The sequence below is a fragment of the Thunnus albacares genome, chromosome 5 (genome assembly GCF_914725855.1).
Source record: "Thunnus albacares chromosome 5, fThuAlb1.1, whole genome shotgun sequence".
In the NCBI taxonomy this organism is placed as follows: domain Eukaryota; kingdom Metazoa; phylum Chordata; class Actinopteri; order Scombriformes; family Scombridae; genus Thunnus; species Thunnus albacares.
The window spans coordinates 20,524,104-20,536,385 of record NC_058110.1 but is presented as its reverse complement, the minus strand read 5'-3'; the positions used below and the strand labels follow the sequence as shown (position 1 = coordinate 20,536,385).

Below are 12,282 nucleotides of genomic sequence, written 5' to 3'. Positions count from 1 at the left end.
CTTACTAAGCTAATTTGCTTTTCTTCTCTATATGAAAACAATTGATCTAAATGAAGATGCAATATGAGTAAAAATAGAAAATAGTGATAAATTAAGTGTTTGTTTTTGAGACACATCACTAGGAATTGGACTATGACCCGTGATGTCACTGATCGCTGTTGATTAGGCTCCTTCTGACATGATTAATGTTTCTCTTTGAATACTCAAGGAATCAACTCACATTTCAATCCCTATTTCACGCATGCACACAAAGAAAATATCCACAAAAAAGACAAGATTGATGTTTTATTCCGAAAACTACAAAGCTTAAAACAATAAGCATCCAACCAATCAGGACTTGTGTGATAAATGATCAAATAGCAAGAAATATCAATGACAAAAGTTAGAATATCCATTCACATTTGGAAATTTATTCAAAGAAGACACTTTCAGCTTAATCACAGCAATACAAAAAACAGCACACTACAATGATAGACTTATGTGATCTTTTTTTTTTTTTGGCAAAATCCACATCCCTCTTAGAAAGTCTGAAAGAACAGTCTCTCTTAGCGCTGAACACACATGGCGCACTCTGTACTTCAGCTGTTTCAAGTAACCAAGAGGAAAAAACTGTGGACACAGACACACACTGGTTGCATATGAGCAATGAAGAGCTTTTTGTCGACAATGCATACAGCAAATATTTTATAAAAACACTGAATCATGATGACTGAAAAATGACAAAAATATGTACATCCCTGAAATAAACAGCAAAATCAAACTAAATGGGAAAAAAAAGATGACATTCTGTGTGCTAATAATTATATGAGCATAGTGTTAGTGTTTCTACTCTTCACACTGTCATCAGTCTGTCAGGCTCATTTTATTGTATCTATCTTTCACATAAAAATTTCACAAATTGAAATTCATCCTTTTATTACCTCTCTCGTGTTGTTTCTCACAGTCTCCCATACAAACATTTAGCAATTCATTATTCTATGAGAATATAGAATTTCTCAATAAATCTGATGGCTTAAAAATTTCAGCACAGTTGTATCTGACAAAAGATAATACTAACATGTTCACAGGTGTTTGATCATGGGCAGATAGCTGCAGCTACATACACACTACTGTAATTTTTTTTAAAAGAGAGAGATGCCGTTTGACAGCTTGGTTTATTTTACTATATTCACAACCAATCGTTATATACAACACAATAATTAACCTGGGTCATGGCTCAAACAAAGTATTTGCTTTCTCCTTCACAGCCCTGCAGTAACCACACAGTGGAATCATTTGACATCAGCTAAAAACCATCTGTATTATCAAAGGCATGGGTAGAAAAGGTAAAAACACTAAGTGTGTTTAAAACTCATAGTCCTTTTCAGCCATGTCGATTGCCCAGGCAAACTTCTCTCTCTGGGTTTTGTTGTAGATCTTCTCAATGGGAACACCCCATTTCTTGCACCTGGAGAGAAGGGAAGATTGATTATTTAATGGTGAAAAACAGCAACGTTCACCGACTGCATTACTGCTCACTATTCACTTGATAGAAAATTCCAAGTAGAAGACTAGACAGTGAGTCAGTTGTCAGCACAAAATCTAAAACTATTTGGCTCATGCCCATTGCGTTAATGTTGTTGGGACTTGATTAGTGACCATCGCTTGTTTACTGCTTTTTAGGTTGAACTGGGGAAAAACAGTCCACTATGACCGATCAAAATGTCTCCGGAGAGCTTGGGTTCAGTCAAGCCAAAGGTGGTCATTGTGAACTTTTGCCACACTCTGAATGTGAAGCCCTTAGCTTTAGCATGTATCAGTTAGCGCATCAGTCTGCAGGACCAACATTGACCCCACACAGGGTCTGACTGGACAGACCAGAACCATTCATCATTCTCTCTACACTGTCCCGCAGATCAACCCATTCTAGGGGAACACTACAAGTACAGGTACATCGTAGCTGCTGTATATCACTCTAATGTTAAGCACATCATATAAATATTAACATTTAATTTAATAAATCTTAAGTAGAGAAATGCATTAGAAAACAAGGGATCACATGAATCCAGTGTGATAATGGTCACATTTTAAGGTTCTAATTTCAGACTAAACACAAATATTAACTGTTTTTTGATTATGTAATGAAATCACACTAGAAAGAAGAATGCCTTAAAATGCTAACAAAACACACTAGACGTAATCACTTGACTGTTGAGTGCAGCATTAATAAGAGAGCACTGTTCCACAACATAATGTCTAGCAATAAGGAGCTACTGATATAAGAGGCGATACAACATGTAAACCAAAGTCATGTTTTCTGAAAAAACAAAAACAAAACATAATATTATTTTTTGCATCTAGCTACATTTTACTGTTTCTTATTAAACGGACTTACTGTTAACTTTGTAAAATTATCGCACATAGCTCTCTGGCATATACTTTTAAGTATTAGTAGATATAATATTATGGACTTTAAAATCACTCAACATATTTGGCCTATATGAATCAAATCTAAGTAGCTAGTTAATAGCTCACTAAAAACCACATAACCTCCATAATGAATTGAGGTAAAGGTTGTAGCTGTTGTTCAGAAATCTTTACCTAATTTGAAAGGGGTTCTTAACGCTACTTACTTTGGTTTCTTAACTGTGCTAGCAAGGATTACAAATGGTTTTAGTGAATCTCTTTACAGTTTGAACCCACTACTACTGTATGACAAAATAACGCAGCAGCCCGTCTAGTAATCCAGCCAATGTGTCTTCATCTCTGTTACACTTATCACACACATACAACTACATTGTACAACAGGTTCCCATGCACCACCCTGAAAGGGGGGACCCCCATCCCTTATGCCTTACAACCAGGCAAAACACGGAGCATTCCTGTATCCATTGTGCTTGAGAAGGAGGCTCTCCATAAATAGCTGTGGGGCATGGGTTAGGGAGGGCGGCCCACTGTTCCCCTTCTCTGTGGCATGGCTCTCCATTCAGCTACAGACAGCTCCTCATTGACTTCCCACATGGAGGAAGGAGTGCTGTTTGGGGACGCTCCCTGGCTTTCAGAAACAAACCCCATTGTTCCTCGCGCTCACACGCTTTTCTTCCTCTTATTTTCCTTCTGCAGCCGTTAGCTTTTTTGCTTGTGCTGCTCCTTTTCCTACAATGCAAGAGAATTTCCTGCCTTTCTGTCACAGAGGTAGATATTATGCACCCCGCGCACCCACCCAGAGAAAGTTGGCATATTAAACAGTAGGTGGTCTACTATTTAATGTCACTGTTTTTTTTGTTTGTTTTTTTTTACTGTGGTGACACCTGCGATCAAACAATATAGTTAATTAACAGAGATAATCAACTGCAATACCATGCAACAGAGATGCGTGGATCCAGGTAGTTGAGCTTGGAGGTGCCCAGAGCGATCTGCTTATTCTCCTCTCTGTCTGTGGCCTGCACCTGGAGCTTCATCAGCTGCTCCTCTATCCTCTGTACAGCTTTACGCTTCACCTCCACAGCCCTGACAGAGACAGGAGACACGGACACACAGAGGGAGGAAGAAAGAAAGATAGATACAGGAAGAGATCCATACAAAGACAAAGACATATGGTGACTAACTGTGAGAATGTCTTGCATCAGTCAACAGCAGTCCTTACAAACGTCCTTACTTTTTGCTCTTGTCATCATGGGAAGCCTTGTGATCACTCTTGGCAGCCTTCAGCTGCTTCCTGGCGGCGGATAGTTGATTCTGTTTCTCGTCGATCTGCAATCAAAACAAACCGAGTGAGCCATCTACAGTACATCACATTGAGAGGGAATAACTTTACCATTCACAATGATAATGATAAATAAAATACAAATATTCTTCACAAACAAACAAGATGACCGCAAGACACCATTGCTTGTGGTGGGACAACAAAACAGTTGATAATGACTGAACAAAATGAAAAACAAAAAAGAGCACAGGGGTTTACCTTGGTCTGAAGGTTTTGCATGGACTTCTCGAATGTTTTGGGTGGAGCTCTCTGGTGGTTACAGAGGATGGCCACTGCGCGGTTGGCCCGGTTGTATGACAGAATCTTAGCTGGGATGCTGTCATCAGCTGGAGATCCAAATACAACGCAGCAATGAAGGAGGAGAAGTTTAAAATCACTGAACCACATTTTGCAGTGTTTATGTATTTAAAGGTACAATAAGTATTAGTCACATACAGTAAATCATATTGGTAACCAGGCCGTCTGTACAGTAACCCACTGTTAATATAATTACACAAAATCTGTGAAAATATAGTTATTACCTGACTGGGAAGGCCTCTGAAGTTAGTGTAAGTGTGTGCCCTTACATACATTCTACTTTATTATTTGCCCCTGCCAGGTATTTTTTTGTACAATAATTTATGTTCCATGTTGGATATTTTATTACGAGGCACTTTGTACACTTTGTACTATTCTCTTGTGGGAGAGGAGCTGGAGCGGGCAGTTTTATTAACAAGGAGGTTCTGCTTCATTATTAGGGTAACACAGGGAGGGAGCAGGGAAATTGTCAGAAACTGGGTAGAGTGATTATGAGTTTCATCTGTGCTCAGAAACTACGTGGCTGTGATTAAAGTGAGGTGCGTGTGACTGGCTGAAGCTGCTGTCACTCACGGCTGGTAAGTTCCTTGAGCTGCTGTTGAAGCGTGATTGAGGCGTTGTAGGTACGGAAGACCTTGGCTGTCAGGCCGTCCATCAACTCTTGTAAGTGCTTGTTCAGAATAGAAGTCTGGGGGAGACAGAGAGAAAGAGAGAGTGAGGAGGAGGGAAAGAGGGTACAGTCGGGCAGAGCATAGAAAAAGAGTGATACAAAGTATTTCAATTAGATTAACATCAACCTATTTTTCTTGAATTTAAACAAAAAGCTCTAGATACAAATATTCATGTCTGTTTCTTACGTTCAGTCTGTCAAAGAGGTCGTCTTCAGGCTGCTTGTTCTCCAGGAACAACTGCAGGTTTTTAAATACCTGATGAGAAATCAGCAAAGATATCATTTATTTAGTGTGAAATCACTCACATTTAACACTTCGGAGTAACAGCATTCATGAATGCACCATCACATTTCTGTCAGATGGGGGCGTTATCTTGCTTCTGTTCATAATGACAAGTGCAGCTGGTTTATTACACCTTAGTGTATTATTTGTATGTACTTGTGTACATACGTTGTGATGTGTCATTGGGGATGCAGAGAGGAAGTGTAGCTGAAAAGACAGTGCCCAGACGTGTTTAAGAATTTGTGAAGGAAAGCTGAACATGTCAAGCATGTTCATGTCTGTGTATATGTTTTTGTGTGTTATGCGTGCGAGTTCACTCCGGTAATAGCAGGAAACAGACCACCCTCTGAGGCAGAGCTGACGGAAAGCTTTTAGTGCCTGATCACCTGTCTGTGCAAACATCCTTCTCAGCGCAACAACTTCTTATCTTGTTTACACTGAATTCACATATCAGACAGATATACAAACAACTCTGCCCTCATAAAAGATATCACAGTTTTGTGCCTCAATGTGTCAGCCAGAGTATTTAGTTTCACCATCTTCTCTGCCTCCAGTCACATATTTCTCTCCTCTCTCCTCCCCTTCCCTCTCTTACCCTCTTCTCCACAGGGATCTTGTTATAGTAGCGGATAGAGTCCTTTCCCAAGAAGTCAAACTCCACCACGTACTCCTGGTCGTCCATCTTGGGGTACAGTTTGATGTGCTCCACCCGCAGCGAGCAGCAGCCGACTGTGTCTGCAGTCTCACCTTCCTCCTTTTCATTACCCGCCCTCAGTGCAAGCTACAGGGGGGAAAACACAACACGTCGTCATCATCAGTATCGTCAGTATTTCTCCAAGCGGGATGAAAGGTGCCCTTGTGGTTTGTGAAATGATAAAATGGCGTCCGTAGTAAAAATTAATTATAATTTTCCTATATTTCTCCTCACCTTATCTATGAAATAAAGTGCCACAGCTCTCTGCCTGATCCTCATCTCTTTTGACTTCCAGTCGTCTCTATACTGGCTACGGATGCGATCCACACACTTCTTCAACCGTCGGGCAGTTTCATATTTCTGCCAGTCCTTCTCCCCCTGCATACACACACATGCACACACACACACAATTTATTCAGTAGAGAGATAGATTGTTTTTGTCAAGGGATTAAAGGTGAAATATCGAAACTCAGATATGCTTTAGGATCAAGATATGATTGAATGTGACGTTGGGGGCTTAAGTTATGAGAGAACCTTGATCCTGGAGCTAGGGTTAAGCATGATGTACTTGATGGATCCCTGGATGTTCTCTGTCCAAGACACCAGCCAGGTCACTTTGTTGTCATGGCGAACTTCCTTCCACTTTGTCCCTGGGGGAGGTTTAGGGTGCTTGGAGTCCCTAAAGAAAAAGAAATGGGTTTAAATAGGAGCGAAACATATTGACAACCTTTGACAGCTATGTTTATTTATGTTAATAATAGATATACAGTTTAAATACCAACTGAATCCATCACAGACCTGAAATCAATCTACGACAAAAGATTAATTGGGCGTTTTTTGTTTGTTTTTTTTAACTTAAGGGACCAGTCCAAGAGAGACTTTATATGGTAAACACTACTACAACTATGAGACAATAGTGTACAGAGAAATGTCATTGAAAAATAAACCCTCTTGATGACCAGTGTGCCGAGGTCAACCTGTCCTCCTGGAGTCATGTTATTCTTGGAACACACAGTGTATTCTGACAGGAAGACCACCTTTGACACAGTGCCGGCATGTGTGCAACAGTAAATCCGACATACTGTACATGCCACATGAAGCACGTACATTGTTTTGCTGGTGTCGCTTTGATGGCAACAGAATGCTAGAAATAAGCTTTCCCATAAACCCTGTCACACTCATTGCCCCTGAGATATGGAAAAACAGCGATAACAAGAAAACTATTCCAACTGTCTTTATATAAATTCAGCAATCACAAGGTGGCAGTTAAAGTGAAAAAAAGAGGAAAAATCAGGCTGGATCAGAAGATAGGGAGTGACAAACACAACAATGAAGTCGACCTACAGTATATGCCTTTATTTGACCTTTTGGCAGACTAATAGCTTCCACATGCATCCACATAATATATTCTGTTTACACAAGCACACACGTTTATACATTACCCTTACAGTACTACTCAGAACTAGACATAATATTAATATCAGCTTCTTGACGGGTTTTATGTTTTTTTTTTTAAGCATCCAAAAACTAAACTAAAATAGAAAAAGTGAGGCAGTGAGGGTGCTCATGCTGGTGGTGGTGAGATTACTCACTTGCTGCAGTTGATAATGATGTCTTCAGGTCTGATGCGGCGTTTCAGCATGCCCATCTTTGGGTGGTCACCTCGGCCTCGGAAGAGGCCTGGCGGCTCAATGCGGAAGTTTCCGATCCTCTCCTTGTGGTTGTCCATGATGCAGAAACCGTACTCCTGGAGGGTCCTCTCATTCTCCTCTTTGATTTTCTACAAAGAGTATTAAAATATGTAAATACAATGAGAGAATCCATGATGTTTTCGGACAGGGGAAAGTCTGCGTGAACGCAGGCATACCTGTTTCTCCTCCTTTGACATCTGTTTCCGAGCTTCTGATTGGGCCTTGAAGTACTCACTCATTTCACTGAAGTTGCACTTATTCAGGTCAGTGATCTTTGACTTCTCCTCTGAAGTCATTTCCTAAAATAAAAGACACGACATCTGAAGTATGCCCGACGTAAATACTTGAACTTCATACCCTCCGTAGACTCCAACTCGTGTGTGCAACTTGAGACTCTATTTTTCGTGTCCTCACCTTCCTCCAGTCCTTAAAGAAGTTTTTCCTGAAGATGTCCTTAGTAGTGTACTCGTGATCCAACATCTTGGCAAAGAATGTGGCTACTTCTTCAGCAGGGGCACTAAGTTTCATTGGTTTACCTACAAACACAGACAAACTACATTATAGTCTTTACAAAAATCCGACACAAATATATTACAAGTTACTTTTTACACAGACAAACTTACCATCATAGTAAAATTTGACTTTATCAGGCAAGGGTTCATACGGAGGCGCAAACACCGGACCTTTATGTTCAAGGAAGCGCCATTTGGAGCCATCAGTATATCTTTCCTCCTCCCACCTAATTACCACAAACAACAACAAAGTACAACCCATGATAGAGAAGAAAAAACATGGTATCTGCTTCTCAGTAGCAAACTGTCCTTGGTTTGTAATTTCCTGAGGAAAAGATCTATTTGTCCCCCAAAATTATCTTACCATTTCCATTTCTCCTCTTCTTCTTTTTTGGCTTTCTTTCCCTCTGTCACCTTTTTGTCTTTTGTCTTCTTTTTGGGCTTTATGTCCTATACAAGAGTGAACAGAATAAATCTGGAGAATACAAAGAGTGGCCACTCCAGCCTGGAGAATGTATTCATCAAAATAATGTTGAAAAAATTAATGAACCTCATCCTCCTCGTCTTCTTCGTACTCATGTTTCCTCTTTTTGGCCTTTTTGTCATGTTCTGTCTTGACTTTTTTGGGCTTGTAATCGAATCTAAGGAAAAAAAACAACAACATAACATTGTTAATCAAACTTTATCTCAGAATACAGAAATGTAGACAACCATATCTTAAATGTAACTACAGTGACATGTGAAGCTTAAATGTGAATTTGCAAGATACCCACTCTTCATCATCATATTCTTGTTTGGTCTTGTTGTGTTGTGGAGAGGAGTAGAAGCCATTGCCTTCTTCAGGCTCGCTCTTAATGGCAGCAGGGCTCATGTCTCTAATTCACACATTGAAAGCATTGAACTGCATATTAGTAAAGCAATATCCCATTAATCATAACCAAGAAATAACTAAGCTCAAAGTAAACTCAACAAAGTGATACTGTCTACCTTACATATCCATTTTCTTTCTCCTTTTTAGGCTTGTCTATGTGGGATGATTTGATCTGTGAGAAACACGGAATATATTAGCAAATAATTAAAATGTATTTCAAACTCTTTCACACCTTTAAACGTTGACATTGGAAGACATGAATAAACATGAGAAGACAGTTTGCGTTATGTCAAAACCACACAATAATTATTTGGTGATCATGACAAAACAAAGTTTTTAAGTTAATACCACACAATAATTATTCTGTCATGGTGAGAAAACTACATATAATATTTATGCCAAAGGTCTGTATGGCTTCTCATAAAAAGGCAGACTTGGTCTCTTATCTATCTGTGCACAAACCTTTTCTTCTCTCCTCTTCTCTTTGTGTTTTTCCCTGTGCTTGTCTGAGCTGCCGTCGCTGTGCTTCAGCTTCTCTTTGTCTTTGTCTCTGTGTTTCTTTTCAGAGTGGTCCTTATGTTCACTGGGACACAGAAGCCACAGAGGTCAGAGATCAAGTTCGAGAGGTCAGACATGGTCCAGATGCACAGACACAAAAGATGTCATCAACAAAGCACCAACCACCAGTAATGTGAACTTGTAAATTTTTGACAAACATTGACAGCATCATGGATGACTGCTGATTAAAAAAAATGGCCAAAGTTGTGACTCTAGTACCACACAGCAGCCCACAAGTATTTCAACCAGACAACAAGAAAATCTAACAAATGTTCCAAAACGGTTCAAATTACAAATGCACTGCAGATGCCATTCATAAAAGTGGATTTCAGGAAGTCCTTGTGATGTATGTTTGCTGATTCAACGCAGCAGGGTGCTTTATTAGCTTCAATTAAATCAGCAGCACTCTGTGTGATTCTTTCATGTTCTTACTGAAAAACTTGTTATTTTTTGTGCTCATACTGGCAGAATCTGTATCCAAGTTAATTGACTTTGCCATTATTCTCCTCATTACAGATTCTGTTATAACAGATTCATAACAGACTTCATACTGGTAAAATAAAGTATTATGAGGATATGTACATGTTACAAATACTGTAAATATTAGTGTAGGGCTTAAAAGTTTATTTGTAAGTTCACATGCAAAAGGCTTAAGTCGAGTATAGAGTATTATCTTAATCAAAAAAGTGAGAGGAAGGTGCAGACATGGTATCCTACCTGTTGCTGTACTTGAATTTCTCTCGCTCTTTGTCTTTTTTGTGGTCTTTGTGTCTGTGTTCCTTGTCTTTGTGCTTGTCCTTATGTTTGTGAGTGTCTACGATACAAAGGAGAGATCAATTTGATCATCAGCATTTTAAAAATCAGAACAAAAAATAACTTTGTGGAATCTGAGATCAATCTTTTACATCTGGTTGTCTACACATGTATATTTAAATGTCTGTTGAGTTTATCTGTGCTAGGAAATATATATAAACACGAGCTGACAGAGAGAAAAAAAGCATAATCTATATTTATTCTATATTCAGCCCTACTATAATATATTACACAAGGTTTGTTATCAGAAAGTGGGACTAAACAAACTAGGTGTTTAGTGAGACCAAAAGGGCAGGCAGTGGATTTAGGCTAAATTAGGTCTATATTATCTAGCATCGAGCATAATATAATAATAATAATAGATGCACTCAGTGCCCGACATACATTTGCTGCAGCTGACCCACAATCCCCCTGAGGTAACTTTATCTTCTAGGTCACATCTATAGTATATGGTGATGTTGGAGATGGCAAGAAACTAAGAAAACTAAATATATCTATGCAGACTTGACAGTGACCTTGTCATACTTTGCCAGAATTTCTACTGCAATATTCAAATTGTATCCAACAATGTTTGTGTATTGTCTCCAATATTTAACATAACAATAGCTTTTTGTCGCAGGTTATGATTCAACTTTTGATGTAGTGACCTGATTTTCTTTAATGGAAAAATATGATTAGTTTTCATAGTCTCAAATGATTAGGATATGAATATGATTTTACAAGAGTCTTCATATTAAAATGTTTCCTGCTGAGTTATCCCTCCTGGAAGTAGACCTGATCATCACCTCCTGGCGCCCTGTTGTTATGGCAGTTTAATATCGGCTATTACCTGCTATTGTCTTATGAAACAGTAACACACATCCCAGTTATTTTTAAACCAAAACTATTCCCACACACTGGTTTTCTTTCCATCACAACCGGCAGCAAATTAAGCCTCCAAGAAGAAAAGTGCTCTGAACTTCGCAGGAGTGATTGATACTCCTGTGTAGAGGCTATAAATTGTGCAAAAAAAAAAAAAAAAAAAAAAAAAAAAGATTCCTCAGGGCACATGCTTTTTAAAATAATGCAGTGCAACTTTCTTTTCTGTGACTTAAAGTTTTTGTGTGTGTGTGTGAGGATTCCCTATTGACAGTGCAGATAAAAGTCTCTAGCACAGAGATGCAGCAGGCACAGTGCAGCTGGTGGTGAGATACGGGCAGGGAGAGGCGATAAGCTCCCCGCTCTCGCCTCCATATCACGGCAGACAGTTGGCTCACTGATCGGCGCCCTGGCTGCTACATACAGAAAAAGAAAATGGCGCAGAGACTAAGTCCTCAGCCCCAATTCTGCCACTTTCGGCTCCAAAATTCGTTATAATTGCACGTAAATACTATCCAACTAAAGCATGCATAATAAACACGATGCCAGGGGCTTTCGGAATCTCCCTTCAGATTAAAAAACCGAGGGGCGCAAATGCACAATTCAGACCCTCTTTTTGAACAATAGCCGCAACAGAGTGGAGGAGAAGGGACTTAGTCTCTGGGACGCCATTTCTGTCCTTTAAAAACTAACAGTAGACAGGTCACGATTCCGAATGGAAACCAAAGTCATTATAAATAAAATCAAACATCAGAGGACCTACCGCTTCCTTTAGATCCACAATTGACCTGAAAATTGTGAAAAAAGAGAGTTTTAATATTTCAATTTTGAAAATGCCGGTAGCTCGGTTATTCAAGTTTCAATTGGCATACAAATGTACCCTACACATATATTGTTACAGTAAAAATTCAAATAACGCACATAATTTCAAAGTTCTCACTGAAATAACAAAGAAAACGTCGTGGCTAACTTATAACATCAGCTAACGTTTCTTAACCATTATTTCATATCATAACAATAAATACTCGTCAGTTATGGCCAATGAATTGATACAAATAGATCCCCTACCGCAAAAAAAGGACAAAACATTAATTATTGATCAAGAGGTACCTGAGAGTCTCCGTGCCCATGATCCCCGCTCATGGTCAAGTTGTTTTTGTTTGTAAAGCAGGTGAAGTTGTCACAGGAGACAGCTGTTCAGGATGCGAGTGGTGCGGATGCGAGGCTCAGGGAGCCTTCACTGGAATGGAGTCCCAACGTTTACTGACTGCGCATGCTCGCACCGACCTG

At 39.4% G+C, this 12,282-nt stretch overlaps 1 protein-coding gene across 2 annotated transcripts; it reads right to left on the bottom strand.

Annotated features, from left to right (window-relative positions):
* Window positions 1-270: 270 nt before the first annotated feature.
* top1b (DNA topoisomerase Ib) lies at window positions 271-12,261 on the bottom strand. Of its 2 annotated transcripts, XM_044352940.1 has the most exons (21): window positions 12,103-12,261; window positions 11,756-11,780; window positions 10,039-10,135; window positions 9,226-9,346; window positions 8,880-8,935; window positions 8,666-8,767; window positions 8,443-8,533; window positions 8,257-8,342; window positions 8,004-8,119; window positions 7,795-7,916; window positions 7,557-7,679; window positions 7,282-7,469; window positions 6,224-6,368; window positions 5,924-6,067; window positions 5,591-5,776; window positions 4,900-4,968; window positions 4,616-4,730; window positions 3,944-4,071; window positions 3,638-3,732; window positions 3,340-3,489; window positions 271-1,447 (listed from the first exon to the last, which is right to left on the bottom strand). In XM_044352940.1, the coding sequence occupies exons 1-21, from the start codon at window positions 12,133-12,135 to the stop codon at window positions 1,345-1,347; spliced, it is 2,295 nt and encodes a 764-aa protein (XP_044208875.1). In that variant the 5' UTR covers window positions 12,136-12,261; the 3' UTR covers window positions 271-1,344. The 2 variants fall into 2 exon arrangements, with proteins under 2 accessions (XP_044208875.1, XP_044208876.1); XM_044352941.1 differs by lacking the exons at window positions 10,039-10,135; window positions 11,756-11,780; window positions 12,103-12,261 and having other exon boundaries at window positions 8,885-8,935; window positions 9,226-9,243.
* Window positions 12,262-12,282: the final 21 nt, after the last annotated feature.

Excerpts from the sequence above, each read along its gene's own strand:
- top1b (XM_044352940.1), bottom strand. The coding sequence starts at position 12,135 with ATGAGCGGGGATCATGGGCACGGAGACTCTCAG. Across the intron at positions 7,470-7,556 it reads TGTCAAAGGAGGAGAAACAG|AAAATCAAAGAGGAGAATGA; the intron begins GTATGCCTGCGT and ends TACTCTTTGTAG. Across the intron at positions 6,068-6,223 it reads ACCCTAGCTCCAGGATCAAG|GGGGAGAAGGACTGGCAGAA; the intron begins GTTCTCTCATAA and ends GTGTGTATGCAG.